The sequence below is a fragment of the Corvus cornix genome, chromosome 11 (assembly GCF_000738735.6).
Source record: "Corvus cornix cornix isolate S_Up_H32 chromosome 11, ASM73873v5, whole genome shotgun sequence".
Lineage (NCBI taxonomy): Eukaryota > Metazoa > Chordata > Aves > Passeriformes > Corvidae > Corvus > Corvus cornix.
Window position 1 is genome coordinate 16,105,829 of NC_046341.1, and position 18,736 is coordinate 16,124,564.

The 18,736-nt window shown below is 41.7% G+C and overlaps 2 protein-coding genes across 9 annotated transcripts in view; one reads left to right on the plus strand and one right to left on the minus strand.

Annotated features, from left to right (window-relative positions):
• The window catches only part of DPY19L3 (dpy-19 like C-mannosyltransferase 3), a 37,875-nt gene extending 25,018 nt beyond the window's left edge, over positions 1–12,857 (plus strand). For 3 of the 8 annotated variants that reach the window (XM_039558067.1, XM_010396519.4, XM_039558068.1), the window contains 3 exons: positions 6,027–6,159; positions 6,830–6,988; positions 7,598–10,570. In XM_039558067.1, coding sequence (XP_039414001.1) covers positions 6,027–6,159; positions 6,830–6,988; positions 7,598–7,759 — 454 coding nt within the window. In that variant the 3' untranslated portion in view covers positions 7,760–10,570. The other 5 variants (XR_005602852.1, XR_005602851.1, XR_005602855.1 and 2 more) reach the window with 5 other exon arrangements.
• LOC104687422 (neural-cadherin-like) overlaps positions 12,513–18,736 on the minus strand; it is a 61,347-nt gene continuing 55,123 nt past the window's right edge. Inside the window, exons 32-33 of the mRNA XM_039558065.1 lie at positions 17,764–17,918; positions 12,513–14,825 (exon numbers count right to left, since the gene is read on the minus strand). Of these exons, the coding sequence (XP_039413999.1) occupies positions 14,430–14,825; positions 17,764–17,918 (551 nt within the window). The 3' untranslated portion in view covers positions 12,513–14,429. The remainder of the gene's footprint in view (positions 14,826–17,763; positions 17,919–18,736) is intronic.

The following is an 18,736-nucleotide window of genomic DNA, read 5'->3' on the forward strand; positions in this document are numbered from 1 at the left end:
GTCCTTCTCAACTCTGTAATGTAAAAAAGCTTGGATGTAGTGCTGGAAAATTTGTACTCTGCAGTCTGTGTCTTGGACTTTAAAACAATCGAAGTTGTTTATGCTTGTCAGAATTAATCACAACATGTGTTCCAAACTGTAAGCAAAATATTTTTAATTGAACTTGAACCTGTCACATCTAAGCACAGGTGCAAAGTTTTTCAGGAGTGTGAGTTAATTATTCCAACCCCACCTCATCACTTCTGCTTTCTCACAGAGCATAGGAAGGTATTTTTCAGGTGGAAACAGTTTGGAATACTGCATGTAGAAGATGCTGAGGAAAAAGGCCAGGTAGGATGTTCTCTGGAGGGCTGTGAACTTAAGGGGTATGTTCTCTATTCGCATAGAGTAACCACTAAAAACTTTCAGGTTAAGTTCTGAACAGGGAGATTCCTGGGACCTGTATTTATTTGCAACTCTAGCAATGATTTTAGAAAAAGAAAATTGGTTTCATGTTATGGAGGAAAACATTCTGAAAGTAAATCTGAATATACAACATTAAATATTGAACTGTTTGAAGTATTTCCTTGGAGTATTTCCTTCATATGCAATGAACTTCAGTGAAACCAGTCACCCAGCCGATTCTCCCCATAGCAACATATTTACACTCCATAATGTTGTATTTCTTTAACCCATAAACTAGAAGGAGTAATTTAGAAGTAAAATATATTACAAGCCTTCACTGACTTATTTTGAAAGCAGGCCATGATTTTTTCCATCATTTTGAATCTTTGCAGCCTTATTGACATGTTTTTGTGACTAATGTTTACCAGCCAGTTCCATTTAGCACTACTGTTTTATTAAAAGATGGTAAATGTCTGATAGTTCAGGTCTCCTGTGTACAATATATAGAGTTATATATAGATTTATACATCAAATATGCATGTGGAGTTATTCCCAGCCATGAGCTGGATTTGACTAGCTCCAATGAGAATAATTTTTCATGTGTTCTTAGTGCTGAGAATGCTAAACTGGTGCTTGTCATCTCTTCATTCCAAGTCATGACAGACAATTACAGAAGGGCATTTTTTTACTTAGAATTTATTGTATTTAGAAATATTATTCCTGTAAAGAAGAGTTAATTATCTATGCTTTAAATACCAGTCAACAAAATTTATGGTAAGTTTCTCAAAATGGGACAGATTTTCTAAAGTTTGATGTATAAGAGAACTCTTCTACTATACTAACACTTGATAGTTGTGCTGTAGTTAATGACCTGTCAAGGCTGGTGTCAGGAACTAATCATTCATTATTAAAACTCAGTATGAAAAGCTCTAATTTGTCATGTGTTGCAGTGAATTAGGAATAACTCGTCTGTCTTGCAATCTCTCCCCAACAAGAAAACCCTTCTGTCTGCTTAGCTCTAAATGCATATTAACTTGTCCAAATATATAATCTGAATAATGGCCAGCTGTCCCCTGTGAAGTGTCTGCAGATGCATTTCTTACTCTTCCCCTCACTAAAATTGCCACAGCATTTTCAGGAAGATCTACTGGTTTCTATCTATACAATTGCAGAGCACAATTTTTTACATAATGATCTTGCATATCCCAGTCGTCTTCTTTTTTCCTACTCACCACCTCATTTTCTTAGCTTTTTTTAAACAAAAGTCAAGAAGCCAGTGCTCCAGGGATAGTTCACAGCTCTGTTCCCAGCTGGGAGGTACATTAAAATTCTTAGTTTTGGTCTTTCTCCCTAAGACAGCAGGAACAACATGCTCATTTGTGAGATGGGGAAGAATATCAGTAGAATGAGCAAATCAATAGCGTGAACTTCCCTACTCTGTTTACTTCTGGTAAGTGTTAAAGAAGCAATGTCTTCTGCCTTTAAAGGGGAAATCTGTCTAGAATTGTGGAATATTTCAATAGCAGTTGCCAAAACTCGCAGAAAAAGTTCTTAGAAATCTTGGGCAACAGCCAAAACAGTGGAAAAGTTAACTGAGACTGAGATTCGGCAGAGCATTGTTGGATGTCAGCTGTACCTGAACCAGATGTGGGGACAAGCAGGCAAATTTGTATATTAGTGGAAACCCCACAAATTTCCAAAAAGCTCCTGAGGTTGTGCACATGAAACACCCATGTTTCAATGGTGGTTCTTTCATTTAGTCATTTATAATAATTTATATTAATGGCTACATTTTAATTTCAAGCCAGTTTTAACATTTAACTCTTCTCTGTTACTTACATTCCTGATTTTCAAGGGTAATCACACTGAAATCAACACATTCCAGACTTTAAAGGCACTATTACACTTTTTTTTTTTAAATTATTGTTCTTAAATTCTTGGGCTTTTGTCAGACAGACTTGTCAGTAAATTTCAGGCATGAACTTGAGAGTGCCTGAGAAGTAGGTTTATAGCAACTGCGTAGGTGCACTCCTTTATGTGAGCAAAATCTGCATGCATAAAATTGAGGCTGGGACTAACAAAAATGCATCTTGTTGCTCTTTCTTTGTGGCTGTCATTTTCCATTTTGCAATTTTCAGTCTTTCCAAACCAGAGGGAAAAAAAAGAACCACGACAGTGTGAGTGAATATGCTTTACTGCCTATCATCTGCAGCTAAACCTGTGATATTTTAATACTGCATTCTGCAAATAAAAAGATTTTCTTTTAAAGAAAAAGAAAAATCTATCATGGCATATTCCTCAGAATCTCTTTTTCTCAAATCCTTTTGCTTTGTAGATTCATACCATACTCAGGCACTAGTAAAGGAATAATCGGAGACTTGGCAGATTTTATGGCTTTGGAAGCCACCTATGGGGTTCAGCTCTGGAGGACTTTTATTAGAAATAGCCATTTTATTTCTAATGATGTAACCTGTAATTGCAATGTTGGCCATTTCTTCCTTAGTGTTTCTTAAACCAGCTCACAATAATTCTTTAGCAGTTTAAGAGAAAGAATTACTACCACTTTCAGAGTCTGTGCAAGTACTTCCTGTAAAACCCTTTTATTTTTTAATGAGTTATTCTTAAGTATTTATATAATTCTCTAATTCTTAAGTGTAAGGTAAAGAAAAGGTTCCTACTCTGTAATATAGTGCTTAGGTTACCCATTAGCTCAGCTGTAATTAACTTGATGAAAGCTTAGAGCTTCAAAAATAAATGAGATTATTTGTTCAAAATGCCATCAGGTCTGCTTGGAATGGCATTTAAATTATATAATGTAAATCAGTTTGACCTGTAAGTCCTTGTCATTATTTAGTGACATTTCCTAGAGAATAAATTGTTTGCAGGTTGGGCAGTGTGGTATGGAGCTTGGCAGAGAGCTATAAAAACAAATTATCCTTTCATTTTATACATCATTGCTCAGACAGTTGTAAAAATTGCTTCATTTCTGTGTAATAGAGAAGTGTCATTCAGTGGTTTGCAGCACAAGAGGTGCCCTGGCTGCGGAGCACTGCGGGTAGTGCCTGGCTCAGGCAGGGCATGGGCAGGAGCACCCCTGGGATGCAGAAATCATCCTGGCCCTGGAAATGCTCCTTGGTGCTCGAGTGTCTCCAGCACTCAGCAGTGGCCACCCACAAGAGCTCTTGGGGATGGAATTGGAGAGGGCAGACACTGCTTGGGGCTCTGTGTCACTTCCTGGTGTCACCTCCCAGCTCTGCCCAGGGCACTGAAATCCAGCGCTTGTGCTCCTGGCACTGCCAGTACAGCACAGGGAAAGAGGGCTTCCAGTAGCTCCTGCTGGTCTGGGAACATCTGAGCTGGCCCAGTAAAATATGGACAGTGATCATTTCCTAGGACTTCAAACATGTAAATCTCAATCTCAGGGAAACATCTGCCTTTTCCTGGAACACTGGATTTTAAACTCCACCCAGGACCAAAGCACTTAAGGCCATTGTTTGAAAAGCAAGGGTCACTAGATTGTCTTCAAGGGATAGGGAGAGGAGGAAGTGCTGGCAAAACTCTTTCTATCTGGTAAAGAATGCACTCAGCTATATTTCATTGCTTCTGGGTAGGAGTCAATGCTTTTGGAAAGGGGAGAAATTGAACCCTGAATCTTCTGCATGATCCATTTTCTGAAGGGAGATTCACTGCAGGCTGCAGCTCCAATCTCTGCTCCCTGGGACCAGTGCAGGGTTAGGCTGGCTATCAGGGAAAGGTTCTTCCCCAGAGGGTGCTGGGCACTGCCCAGGCTCCCCAGGGAATGGGCACGGCCCGAGGCTGCCAGAGCTCCAGGAGCGTTTGGACAGCGCTGCCAGGGATGCCCAGGGTGGGACTGGTGGGGTGTGTGTGCAGGGACAGGAGCTGGACTGGATGAGCCCTGTGGGTCCCTTCCAACTCAGCATATTTTGTGATTCTACTTTTTTGACAAGCATTTTACCAGTAGTTTACTGATAGGGCACTATCACAATTTCCTTTAACTTTCATTTTAAAGAGTCTGCAGGCTGGTTTGACTTTTTTGTTTGGTTTTTTTCTTATGGTTTTGCCTTTGGTACTTGTTGAGAAGGGCTGTGTGAGTGGGTTTAAGAAAGTTCGAGTCTGCTACAGAGCCCATTATAATGCAAATCTGCAATCAGAAGAGCAGGGTTGCCTTGGTAAGGCCAGTCAGGTTTTTAAATTTGAACTAATCTTGAACAAGCACAGAAACCTACTTGTCACATTAGAAGTTGCCTGGCCCAGGCATAAATACAGAAACATGTTGAAGCTGCTTTAAGAATCATCATTTTTATTTGGGTGTCTAAGTGCTCCCCAGTCCCTCTGTGAGTCGAGCCCAACTGCTAAGTTTGCAGCTTAGTCCTACAGATTTGTGCTTTCCCACAGATCCAGGGATGAGTTCTGGCTGACAGCCTGTCAGGGCCATCCCATTTGCATAGTACTAAATTCTAACCGGAATTAATTTATTTTAATGGAACATGTACTTCATGACACTTGTGGCATTGAATATTTTAAGTAATAAATAATTTCTTAAGAGATTAAATATTTTTAGACTTTAAAATTAAACTGGTTTTATAAAGTGCTGAAGAACTAGTCTATCAGTAAAGTTAAACTGGCCTATTAAAAATAATATCTCTGGCCTTCCTAGATGAGATTAATGTACCAGTGCAAGATTTTTTAGGAAGAATTTGTAATTATTAATTCATTTGCTAAGCATAATCCCTTGAAAAGTGATAGTAAAATGTAGTACTCGTCTCTCAACATTTTCAAGCTGATCATGGAGCTTTAAGATGACTGACTGTGTAGCTGCAGTTTCCAAAGGCTCCCTAAAGTGCACCCCAAAGTGTCACAGTTACTGGAGTACTTCAGTGTATGCATGGGGATGTTAGTCACATTCTATTCACATTCTAATTTCATTTCAGTTGATTTAATGTGTGCTGCTTTCTCTTGTTTTAATCTTCGTAGACCCTTCGATGGTTACGTGCCTAGTAAGCACTAGAAAACACTTCACCATACTATGGCCAGTTTTAATTAGCTTTGATTATAGGAGTATCCATTGCCTGGCATTTTTACTCTTTCTTTTTGCAACTGGCTTGTCTTTTTTCATAGTTTCTCTCCCACAGTTGTCAGAATAGGAAGATTAATGTCTCATGGAACAAAGTTTTCATTCCAAGTGAATGGTGAATGCCAGGACAGGAACAAAAAGTTTTACCATTCAGATTAAATAATTCATTTTATATGAAGTACACAAACCTAAGCCACAATAAGTTTCTTGAAATATTAAAAGAATTAGAATATGGAAACCTATAAATATTAAGAGGCTTTATGAACCTGAGAAATATATGAAATATAGAAATAGTTTGAAATTGTCAGGATCATGTTTTCCTTAAATTTCCTCATAGTTCTTAGTAAATTTTTTATTTGCAGTTGAGTATTCTCATAATTTATCCACTTGGCATTTGAAGAAAACACAGTTGCTTGAACAGTTTGCTCCCTCAATTGAAGAGAGGCAGAAAAATACTTTTGCAGTCTTTTTTTTCCTTCTGATCTGTCACAAGCATTGCAAAAATGCCCCTGCAGAGACTTCCTCAGACTTATCAACATTTGTTTAGGTCAAACACTCCAAACACAGCAGTGTTTGCTGGAAGCATGCAGCTGTTAGCAGGAGTCAAACTATGCACTGGACGGACCTTAACCAACCATCCCCACTATGAGGATAAGAATCTGAGGGAGAGAACAAAGCAGGTAAGAGATTTCTGATTGTTTAAAGTAATTCTTGCCCATGTCCACAGTTCCACTCCAGAAAACAAATGTCCTCTCTAATAGTACACTGCAAAAGGAATGATATGCTTTACTCATGGAGGTCACTTGTGGTCAGACACGGGCCCAGGATTTAACTGCTTTGGGATCTCCTGACTCACTTCTGGCGTCTGGTGTGCGTCTGAACAGCTCTGTGCCTGGGTACCCAGCTAGTCCCAAGGGCACTGGCTTGGCTGTTTGGGGCATCAGTAGATCCTGGTGCCCACTTGGGCTGTTAAAACCACATGGAGCATTCCCTGATACTCCTTTCAGTTCGCAGACCAGCACACAGCATTGGATCTAGAAACCACCCTGAGAAACTGCACACGGAGCTGGGGAGACCGGTTTTTATAACCTGCCCTTTTCTGTACTTGAGACATTCCCAAAGCCTGACAGCACCATCCGGTGTTGTGTAGCCAGCAGCATCCTCGCCATAACACACAGCTCTGTGTGGCTCCTGAATAAAGAGTTTATACATTGTTTCTATAATACTGCATTCCCATGGTTTCTCAGTCTCAGCTCTTGGTCTGGCTCAAGAGAGAGGAGTCATGACAGAGCAAACAAAGCAGCAGTGGTGATGTGGTGCATGTTGGAGCTTAGTTTCCTTGTTCTCTAGATTTACCAGATCTATGCCAAGCGATCTCCCAGCGACGTGTACGGAATCCTGCGGTCCTTTGGCACAGACTACGTGATCCTGGAGGACAGCATTTGCTATGAGAGGAGGCACAGCAGGGGCTGCCGCCTGCGGGACCTGCTGGACGTAGCCAATGGCCATGTGAGTGTTACAGACAAGATCAAAGAACAAAATACATTTTGCTTGACTTTGCTCTGAAACCCAGTTATGATCTGAGGTAGCTCAGCATATTTGCACCGTGGGAAGGAGAATCTACTGGAGCCTTTAGATATTCTCAAAATGGCCAAATTAACACTGCTTGCATTTAAGGGTATTTGAGAATAAAAAAAGGGGAATTCAGCCTGGGCAGGATAAGTAATCACTTCCTGACGAGCTCCAGGTTAGCAGCACACAAGCAGAGTTCCCTTCCAGGTGTAAGTCACTTCAGAGCTTCAGTTTCCTCAGCGTGGTTCTGTTACTGCTCTGTCAGGGGAGTTCTCAGGCATTTCTGGGGCTGAGGTGAAGCTAGAGCAGACTGCACAAGCCCAAGCAGGTAAGGACCTCTGACAAAGCAGCTTTATCCATTTAGAGACAGTACTATAAACCTTACTGGTTTAAAGCTGTTTTCTTCCTCCCACTTGTTTCATACTGTGACCACACCTGGCCAGCCTGACCCAGTGAATGTGTTGTTGAGGTTGTTATGAACTCGTTATTGCCTGTAACTGTGAATTGGCTAAAGATATTTCACACATCTGTTCCATTTCATTGCAGATCATGGATGGCTTGGGAGAGAACGAACCTGATTTGAAACCTTCGTTGTATCCTCGCTTCTGTGAGGAAATCAAAAAAAACCTTCCTTCTTACACCATGCACTTCACCAGGGTGTTTCAAAACAAAACGTTCCATGTTTACAAACTTGCCAAGCATAAATAATCTTTCTAACCATGGCTTCAAGTTCAGTATTTCACGGCTAGGACCCACATTAGGAAATGCAGATGAAGTTTACAAACAGGTTACATCTGTAAGACATTTTACATGTATGGTTTCTTGTTTAATTACTGTGGTTTTTTGGGTTTTTTTTAGACAATTTAGTTTTGATAGCATTACTGATGTTGCCAAAATTTTCATAGACTCATAAATAAATGCTAGCAGGGACCATTCTGATTATAAATTCTGACCCTCTGAATACTTAGGTTATAATTGTTTTCCAGTTGTAACTGATAGGGAGACAGACAAAGGTAGCAGCCTGTGGGAGCACTACTGAGTGCCAGCCTGTGAAATCTGCTCAGCAATTCAGATTTTTTCCTCTTAAATGATAGAAATTCAGTGAAAGCAGCCCATGCTACTCCTACCCTGAGTAAGCATTGCCTTTGTGAATCCTTAAAATGAAGTTTTGTCTTACAGTCTGATCCTTTTTGACAGATCCTTGTGCTCTTTCAGTGCCTCTTTTTTGAATTCTTTGGGAATGTGTGCGGATATGAGTTTCCAATCTTGTGAGTATGATTGTAGAATCAGTGAATGCAGATTAAGCAAACAATTTTGAAGAAAAACTTCAGTCTTTGGTCCAGCATTTTTAGTGATCAGAAGCAAACTGGTTTATAACATTGAGTGTTTAGTGATGGAGTGTTAGGTATTTCTAGTGAGAAAAAAGGCTGGGGCATGCTTGATACATGTTGCATGTTTGTATCCTCGTAAAATGCTCAGAACAAGAATCCAAATTTCTGAGTTTGGATTCTCACAACTTTTATGTATATATTTTCTGAACTAGAGGGGATCTTTTTTCTCCTCATGGGAATGCCACTAGGATAGCAAAATTGAGCAAAAGAAAAACTCATCTCTAAATTAGCAAGAAACCAGTATTTCAAATACATTTAGATAGTAGAGCTTTGTTTTGTATTTTTTCAGACATGGAGCTCTGTATTTTAGCACAAAATCATTGTTTCCTTGTTCTTTAGCCTAAAACAGAGACTACCAGTATTTTAAAATGACGTGGAAGATTAAGTGAAGCCAGACCTCAATGCTGAGAATTTTGTGATTTGTGTGTACCCTTTGTCTTTTTACCAGCCAGAACTTTGTGAATTGTATTGGATTTCTAAATGTTATGAAGGTACCACATGGCTTTTGCTGTGTTTTTAGCACTGCTTTTGTTTTAGATTGAAATTAGAAATTAGATTTGGAAGTCTCACAGTACTCTCCATCTTGAATTAGACATCCACTAGGCTCATTTGTTTCTTACAAAAAACAGAACTGTAATAATCAAGTGCCTCTAGGCCCAGGTTGAATTAACACGTGAACACCTCTAAGAGTGTTTGTGGCCTGTGCAAATAACTCAGTTATAGTAATTACCATTGCAATTAATTTCTAATGATGGGAAACTTAAAGTGCTACATATAGCAAACTCCACATTTAATTTAATCAAGATGTGTAATGAGATTAGCTGTCACAACTGAGCTGGGCTCCAATTCCAAATGATTTAAGTGTTTTCCCTTTCAGTTGTACCAAGGTAAATTACCGAAGAGATGGAGCTGGTTATGTCACATGCTCAAACAATTTTATATTCAGTAAATACTCATTAAACAATGTTCAACATCGTTCTGCCTTTCTCTTTGGCACAGAAGGCTGTGCTGTAGCCAGGCTGTGTTAAATCACACACTGACAGGAGCTGGGTTGTTACACTGAGCAGCTGAAACTCCTGAGTAATTCCTAGCCTGTATCCTTTAATGAGGTTGGAGACCGCTGCAGTTTAACATAATACAATAATAAAACATTTTAATCAGTATTAAAACTTTAATTAGGGCTGTAATGATGCATGGTTGTTCTTGCTGCAAGCCTGGGTCAGTGAATCCCTCAGTGAGTGCCTTCAGTAATTGAAAACAAGCACACAAAAGGTAAAGTATGTCTGGGCTGTATGGCTTGTTCTAGAATGCAATTGGATCTTTCTGGAAAGGTGTAGTAACTTTCCTTTGGTGGGGGGAGGGGTTCCCGGGCCCAGTGATACCCTGTTGTCTACAGAATTTGTTTGTAGGTAACAGTTGAGACTAAGAAATCCTGACTGGAACAATAATTATTTTTAAACAGACTTGTTTCAAAAATGCAGTCTCTAATATTGCCAAAGGAGAAATTTAACATTTTCGTAGAAACTACCAAGTGCAAACTGGTTTGTTCGGGTTTTTTTAAACAGAAAGATGTACTAAGAAAGATTATCAGAAAGGTTTAACACTAAGGGATATTCGAGGGACTGTAATGCAGCATTCAGACACCAACCTCCTTAAAACAGTAAATCCAAGTGCCAAGGGCCAAAAGCAGTTCCCAGCTCAGAGGGAGCAGCTCCTCCCTGCCCCTGTTTGAGACAAGGCCTGGGAGGGCAGGGACAGCTGGGAAGGGCTGGGGCAGAAGGGCTGCACCTCCCATTCCCGAGGTACCAACTCTTACTGATAACCAGCAGTGGGAATGGGAGGGACAGGACTGCTCCTATGTGTTTCTTGGTGTCCACAAGGACTTTTGTCCTGCATGTGATCAGTGGGATTGTGGTATAAATTACTTTTTTTTTAGACTGCAGTGAAAAAAATGCTATCGAGGAGCCAGAACATTTTTAGGGGAGAAAAGCCTTTGAGATCCGTAAGTGTATTTTCATTTCTTGTTTCAGTGTTCTGCTGGTGGGATCTAACATAGTTATTTTATAATATGTTGTTGTAAAGAGATGTAATGACTATTGTATACTAAATAAATTGTGTAATTTGAGAGTCTCTTTTTTTGCTTGTTTTTATGTTGGGATGGGTTGAGAAAGACCTGGCTAGGCAATCAGCTCTGTTTCAGTTCATACGGAGGAAAGCAAAATATTTTTCATGAGGAAGTTTTGGCTTCTCAAGCTCATTATATTGTGTATAGCACTGACTTTTGGAATCACCTTTGTGTTTTAACAGCTTGCTGGGCTTCCTTTGTTAGAAGCTAAAGGTATCAGCCATGATTTTTACCAGTCATCACCCAGTGCATGTTAACTCCAGTAAGGTCAGTACACTGAGGCAGTATATCCATTTAAATAATATTTATGTCTTTATTTATTAAGTGTATTTTATATATAGATAGATAATAAACGCATGTATTAAATGCTTTAACCAAGAGGGACCTGCTTGTTTCCACACTGTAGCTCAAGTTAAGTGTTTTTAATGAACAGAAAGGTGCATTCTTTGGGAGTGAAGAAGCACATTTCAAGGGCTGTAAGTGCAGTAGGATGTCTTGATGTGTGACTCTTGTGACAGGAGTTGCAGGATGTGCAGAGCTCGAGATAAAACTGCCCATATGTAGGACTGGTCTAAAGAGGGCTTGGGGGAGTTTGTCACCAACATTAATGAGGGATTAATGTAATTGATGGGATGTAAGCCATACATCGTGTTCTTGCATAGAGGGGATTCTGGGCTCCAGAGAGCCTCCTCCTCGGAATCCCCAGGAGATAGCCATGGGTTTTAGCATTTTTGTAATTAAGAAAATGCTCAACTTTCTTCTGCCCACCTAATCCTGCTTCTTTACAGCCCTGTTTTCCCTTCTAAACCTGCTGGTCAGTAGGTCAGACCTAAGGACAATCAGCTTTCCTATGTCTTGGCTCCATGTTATGTACTTGGAATGTTATTTTAACAGGAGAAGACCACAAAGATTAATGTAGTTGACAGACAGATTAAATACTAATATCCACATGATTATTTAAATTTCAGACCTTTACAAACATTTTATGCTAAATAAAATGTTCTTACTACATGTTTAAAGTCTGTAAAGAACATGGAAGAAGATTAATAAAAGTACTAGATTACTGAAAATCCCCCTACCTAGGGACCGAATGGGTTTTTTTATTCAATATTTTTCCTTCCCGTCTGACCCATGGCCCAGCTTGCCATGGAAAGCCAGCTGTTCTCCCTGGGAGCCATGGCAGTGCTGGGATAAGCCCTTCTGTGAGGGCACTGAAATACTTGTGTGTGTCTGTGCAAATGCAGAACAAGTGAGGATATGATTTCAGCAATTGCACAGTAATTAAAAGAGCAGCGTGCAAATTAACACAGATAAATCAAGTGAACTAATTAGTAATCTCTGGAAAGAGGAAGAGTAGGCTTTAATAGGGCATGACAGCTGCAAATGAGTGTGTCCTATTACTGAGATTGTATTGACACAAGTTCCTACAGCAGTTTTGAAATGTTTCCTGCCCTTTTATTCTGTATGTTCTGTACAAGGTGGGGCTCACTGTGAATACAGAGGCAGCTCCCAGGCTCTGGGGGTGTTGTTTTTATGTTTGGTTACAAAGTAGGGCCACAGCTGTAACAGGGAAGGAAGCAGGAGTAGGGCAGCAACATTTGGGAAAAGCACCGAGACATCTGAGCCTCAGCAGCTCTGTGGCTGCTCTGTGACCTGTTTATCCCCAGCAGGTTCCTGGACACCAGTTGTGCTTGTGCTTGTTGTCACTCTCACCCAGGGACCAGTCTACTTCCTCAGGGATGGAGGAAGAGCTTTCACAAGGTCTCGTTCCCCTGGAGAAACCCCAAAGAGTCCTTTGGGTGTGTAACTGGATCCTAAGCCCACCAGCAGAAGCTTTTCAGGCAGCACAGCACCTGTGGAAGCATCTGATGAAAACTAAGAGAAATAATTCAACAGAGTCCACATTTTAGTCATCCTTAAACACAAACAAGGCAGAGACACCCTGGACAGAAGGCTGGTTTATTATTTATATGGTGCCTGAGATAGGCAGGACACTTCACAGGCAAATAAAGACAGTGTTGGCCCCAAGGAGCTTACAGGACAAATTAAATTAAAACCAGCCAAAGCAACAGCATGTCCATAGGTACGGGAAGAACACAAGGTATGTAGACAGAATTACTGCTGTTTCAGGAAGGAATAGACTTTTGTGCATAATATATATTTAATTCATTTTCCATGCCCTGTTTTTGACTGCTGACATCACAGAATCCAGGAGCTGGCACACTGGACTTGCAAACACTGCAGGATGCTTCAGCCAAGGTTTCCTCCCAAGCCAATGTCAGTAAAATTACAAAATCACAGACTCTGTACTGTCTGTGAACCAAAACCATTGGGTGTGGGTAAAAAGGGGATTTAGGTTTTCCAGAGGACAGTGCCCACCACCTGCAGTGTGTAACCAGTGGTTAATGGTGCACTGAAGCTTTTCCAGAGTGTGGCACAAATGCACGTGAGAACAAGGTACTGTGTGAACATTTCTCATTTGGGAAGCATGCAAACTGAGCTGGCCTACAGACAGCACTCACCTAGTTACAGGTTTTAATACATGTAAAAAAATAAAAGCCCTCCCAAAAAATAAAAGCCCTCCCAAAACAAGCTACTGATGCAACTGTGAGCAAAGCAGTTTTAATCTGTTACAATACATTGTTTCATGCTTTAATGAAACAAATTATTAGAAACTAGGACATATTTATATCATTAGCTCCTAATATATAATGTACATATTAAACATAGTTTACATATTATAATGGATATAATTTACACAGCTTAAAGATTTTGGGTTTGCTACACTGTACTCCGTTTATCTGTACAAATGGTCTCAATTTAAAAAATAAATCAAAATTAATTTAGTGGCACCTTCTCTCTTCCAAATATTGTCAAGTTTAAGAAAAATCCAGCACTGTAGCCGGACATTAAATGGTCTGAAAAAGGGACTGATTAATTTAGAGCGTAATATTCCACCCCCTGCTACTGCTGTTAGTTTTTCCATGTTTCTCTGTCCCCAGGTGACTCCTGCAATATTTCTGTCAAAGGAGATTTAACAAAACATGAGGGACACAATTGTAGATGCAAATAACACAGTTCAGGCTGGTTTAGGCTCAGTTTAGCAGCTCATTAGGAATGAGAGATTATGGTGAACTGTGGTGTTGGCTACTCAAATTCCTGACCAGCCCCCTTTGAGGCATGTAGCCAGAAAACCTGGCCTTTTCCTTAGGAAAAGGAGATCGTTGTAAGCAGCTGGCTTCATGTGTTGTGCCTAAATCCAGTTTCTGCCCTTGTACAAGAGCATAAAGGGATTTCATCACAGTAAAACTGAAGTTCCAGTTCATCCATCTGCTTCATTCCTGTAGCCCTGCAGTGGCACCTGCACTGTGTTCAGTGAGCAGGGCTGTCAGTGGGCCCAGCGTGGGAAACAAGAGGGATGTAATAACACCGTGGACTTGATTTACACGAGAAAAAGACAAGCTGGTTTTTTCTTGAAATAACTATTAAAGCACCAGAAACAGCACACCCAGCACGCTTCCCTCGGCTCCAGCACACCTCAGGCCCTGTGCACTGGATCCCTCAGAGTCCTGCATTACTTCAGTGACAAAATACCTGTACTTCTTAACCACTGTATGCAAATGACTGAATACCCCGGGTTTTGTTCTTCCCAGTTAGTATATATCCCAAGATGCAAACGTCCAGGATGTCCCAAGGATTAGCTCCTACTTAGTTTTCAACTAGCTGCCAAGTGTGCCTCAGTGGGAATCTGAATCCCTGTTGTAGCAAGTGAAGAAGACCGGATGGGGGTATTACAGAGCGGCGGTACAAAAAACTCTGCCTCACCTGTGCTTCCAGAACTGAAAACAGCAGCCTTGAGGAGCTACAGGTCTCCTGCTTCTCTGTGCGAGTACAGCTCCCTCAGTTTCTCGAACTTGGGTCCCCACTCGTGGATGTCCTCGCAGGCGCTGCCGTCGCCCAGCCCCGCGGAGCTGAGGGAGCTGAGGGAGCTGAGGCTGCCGGCGCTGGAGCCGGCGCCCTCGGTGCGGAAGACGCGCAGCGAGTCCTGCGGCGCGGCCGGGGCTCGGCGCTCGGCCTCCCTCAGCAGCGCCGACAGGACCCGCCCGAGCTCCGCGGGCCCCGCTGCCGCCCCGGGCTGGGCCCGCCGCGACACGGCCCTCACGGCGCCCTGCCGCTGCCCTGGGAGCTCCTTCTTGTGGAGGGAATAGGCTGGGCTGGCTTGGATAGACACCTGCAGCGCTGCCATGTTGTAGGCGTCCTGCAGGGAGAAATCGGGCACATGGAATTAACACTCTCTGTAGGTCCCAAAAGTTCGCGTTCTGGTGGAAATAAAGAAGGAATGATCCCGAGTCAGTCCGTCTGCTGCGAACACCTGAAGGGTTGGGTGCTCTGCCAACTCTGCCACCTGCAATGCACCTGAGAAAGGCTGTGAGGAGCACCTGTGCAGTCTGTACTGCTGAGGTCAGGGTCAGAATCAAGTCTGATTTCATACCAAAAGCTAAATAAACATGACAGAAACGCCCCTAATCTTTGTTCTGAAATTCAGATCTGAGTGTCTTACCATCACTGGACACTGATACCACGAGCACGGCAGAAGAGGTAAGAAAGGGTATTCACAAACAGCACGTTAAAGAAATCTTTCTGCAGCAGTAGTTCAAAAATCTACCGTGATTTCTGACAGAATTTTACCAGGCTCTGGAATAATGGCTAATTATGTTACATGGCAGTGGCACAATTTTAAAAGCCAAGTAAAACTACCTACTCCCAAAGAAGTCACTAATTCCGTCCCAGCTCAGCCACAGTAAATGCTGTCTGGGAATTGTGCCACAAACTCTGGCACGAAGCTGCCAATGCCAACAGTTAATGGCATTCACTGATCAGAATCTTTGTGCCACCTGCAGTGAAGAAGTCCTGTCCCCCAGCATCCTTCACCTCCCTACCACCCAAAGGCTGTGTCCCTGGACTGGTTTACAGGCCAAAGAAGAATGCTGACAGGTGGTAGGAGACAGAGGTCATTACAGCAAACAAGTAATTATTTGTATTGCTAATACTGTTCATGGGAACAGAAGCCATCAGTGACAGAGGTGTAGAATCAGCACTTCCCAAAAGATTTCTTTAGTTATCCAGCACGTGGCATTGTGCATAACCATGTTGTAAGAGATTAACCGAGGTAATCTCAGTGAGTTTTGCTGAATTTCCCCTGGAGGCAGAGAACGATTTAAATTCCCCAACCTGCAATCAAGAGGCTGCCTAAGTGGCAGGACGGGGGGTTGGAACAGGAGCTGCTTATTCCCATTCCTCCAGCGACTGAGGAGTGTTGGTGATGAACACCAAGACCTACAGCCCAGATCCCTGCCTTAGGCACGTCTAAATTAATGCAAGCTCCAGTCCAGCCCCACTCTGAACATGGATATCAGGAGAATCCATGACATGAAGCAACTTCTCATAGTATTCAAGTTAAATGGGAGCTTGTTCCAATACAAACTTGAGGATCATCCCTTCACTGAACTGGGTGATATTAAAATTACCCTTCATTGCTACTAATTGTTCATTAAAATGACACATTTCTTCTGATAATAAACCCTTCTTGGTTGGCCATCTACAAACCCAACTCAACCCCTGCCTCTGGGTCCAGAGCTGGCTTTTAACAACATCTGCTGGTCAGTTGAGTTCAGTGTGTACTCAACAATGCACTGACCTGCAATTTTTATGAGCTCCTAATTTCTCTGGGGGAAGGTTTTATTTATTTCAGATGCAGAAACTCCTTCATATGACAACCTCTTGTCCCCATATCCCTACCATACACTAACTTTACAAAAATGAAACTCTCTTATCCAAGTGGCCTCATGATCCTTTTGTTGACGTAACATTAGAACACAACTAAGTGGTGTAATTCTAGATATTTTGGGGACTGGTTTGTTTGGGTTTTTTTTTTAATCAAGACAAACAACTAGGTTTTAGCTTAAAAAGTTTCAGCTGCAATTCCAGCAACTGTTAAATCTGAATAATTTAGGAAGACTGCAAAGAACCCAGAGAGACTTCACTCCAAGCACTGTTTCTTCAGGCAGAGTAACAGCCTCAGATGGAGATCATCAAGTCACTAATTTGATTCCACTGCTTAAAATAAGGAGTGTATTTTAAGAGCTCTCCAAAAGTAATTAAACATGTCATACAGTAACTGTAGATTTCCTCAAAGAGACCTTCTGGGTGTAAAATTGCAAAATATTGCAGAGGAAGTTAATCTGATTAAGGAAAACAGGATTTATAGCTGCCTATGTTATCACATGGGAAATGTCTGTGTTTATTACGTTCCCACTAAATCACCAAGAAAATAAGGATACTCTGCAAGTAAGAATATTTTTAAATCACTGGCTTTTTTTGGCCCATCACACTGGCACCATGACTATTATTACCTCTGCAGAGTCATACCACCCCTTGAATCCATTAAATGAACAGTTGGCAATGAAGTTTCTTGCCTTTTATAAACATAGAAAGCATCTATAGGTCAGTAAATAATCTATTAAGAGTACTTGTTTATAATATCCACAGTTTTCCTTCAAAGCTCTGCCTTCCACTGACACATGAAAACCTTAGACCAGCCAGCAGGAATGTTAATAACACCTGCTTTGGGTATAATCTGCCCTACTCTACAAACAGGTTGTGTTCACGGGTGTATTTATCTCCAAAACACAAAAATGCAGAAAGGTTCTTCCACAACCACCACATGCCCCAGGGCTTCAGAGGAGCCAATTCAGCACCTCCCCTTCCCAACACGTGGGGTGTGAACATCTGCTGTTGGGAACAGTCTCTGGAAAAGCCTGGCCATGAGAAACAGTCACACCAGGCTCTTCCAACCCCTTGGAGCTCCAGCAGAAATCAGCCCTGAGAACCTCAGTGTCTCCTGAACCCCAAAACCAAACCCAGCAGCTGTTAGCTCCCTACTGCTAAACTCACCCTACAGGCTCCTTTCAACATGCACTCAGGATCACTGGCTATAAGACAAATTAAAATGGGTAAGCACTTATCTCTGCTTAGGAAATATGCAGCCTCGTGTACAGACCCTTCCAAATAATTAATCTGCCAACTGCAGGGCTGAATCAGCAGAAAAAAGGCTGAGGACAAAGCACAAAGTACATTTTTCTTAGCATGGTGATCCACCAGTCCCCTCTTAATTGTAACGTAACAGTGATCCTTACTTCATCTTGCTCCCCACCCCCTTCTTCATTGTAGTTGAGGATGTTTTCCCTGATGTCCTCCAGATCCTCAGGATGAGCAGAGCCGTGGTAAACGCCTCCACGCACACCCTTGCGTGTCTTCCAGTGGGCCCAGAGGAGGCCGGCACTGAGCAGAGCTGTGGGAACAGAGGAGCAGAGCAGAGGTGATGCAGGCACCAGTAAACCCCAGTGCGCAGCAGGGCCAGCACGGCTGCACTCTGGGGTTCTCAGAAAATGTCTGGGGTTTGCACTTTCCAGTGTGGTGAACATCAAACACAGAAAAAAAGCCTTTAAAGAGCATTTTGCAACACCCTTTAAAGCCCAACTCAAAGTTGGTTAAAGACCAAGTGGTGTCTCTGACCTGTCTCTGTCCTGTGGTGGAGTTGAACTTTGTCACAGAAAATGGATTACAGAGGGGGACAAAAAAGTAACAAGATGATGACAGTAACAGACACAATTATACAAAAATGAAACACAAGAAGACACACGACAAAACAGGAAATTACTTTTAGATGTTTTACTAGAAAACAAGATTCAGGCATATTTTGCCTTAGCATTCATTGATTTAAACAATTTTCTTAAATGCTGAAGTGCATTTTACACAACTGACAAGCTTCAACATCAGATACTGAACATTCTATAGAAACTTGTGTGTCACTGTGTTACCAACTCTATGAAAATTGATAAAAGCTCAGAGTAACACCTCAAAGCATTGAATGCCATAAATTACGGGTGCAGTGAATTAAGGAAACTAGAATCTCTTACAGAATATCTACATGGAAGCAGTTCTGTGGAGGAGCATCTAAATGACCTTGGGACTGAAACTGAGGTACACACAGGTCCATGCCCTGCACTCCTCTAACATAAAGAGCTATTATCAACCTCAGCTATCTGGGATTCCAAGAGCTGTGATACCACTTAGCTTCCCACAATTTTGCTGCTCACATTTGCATAG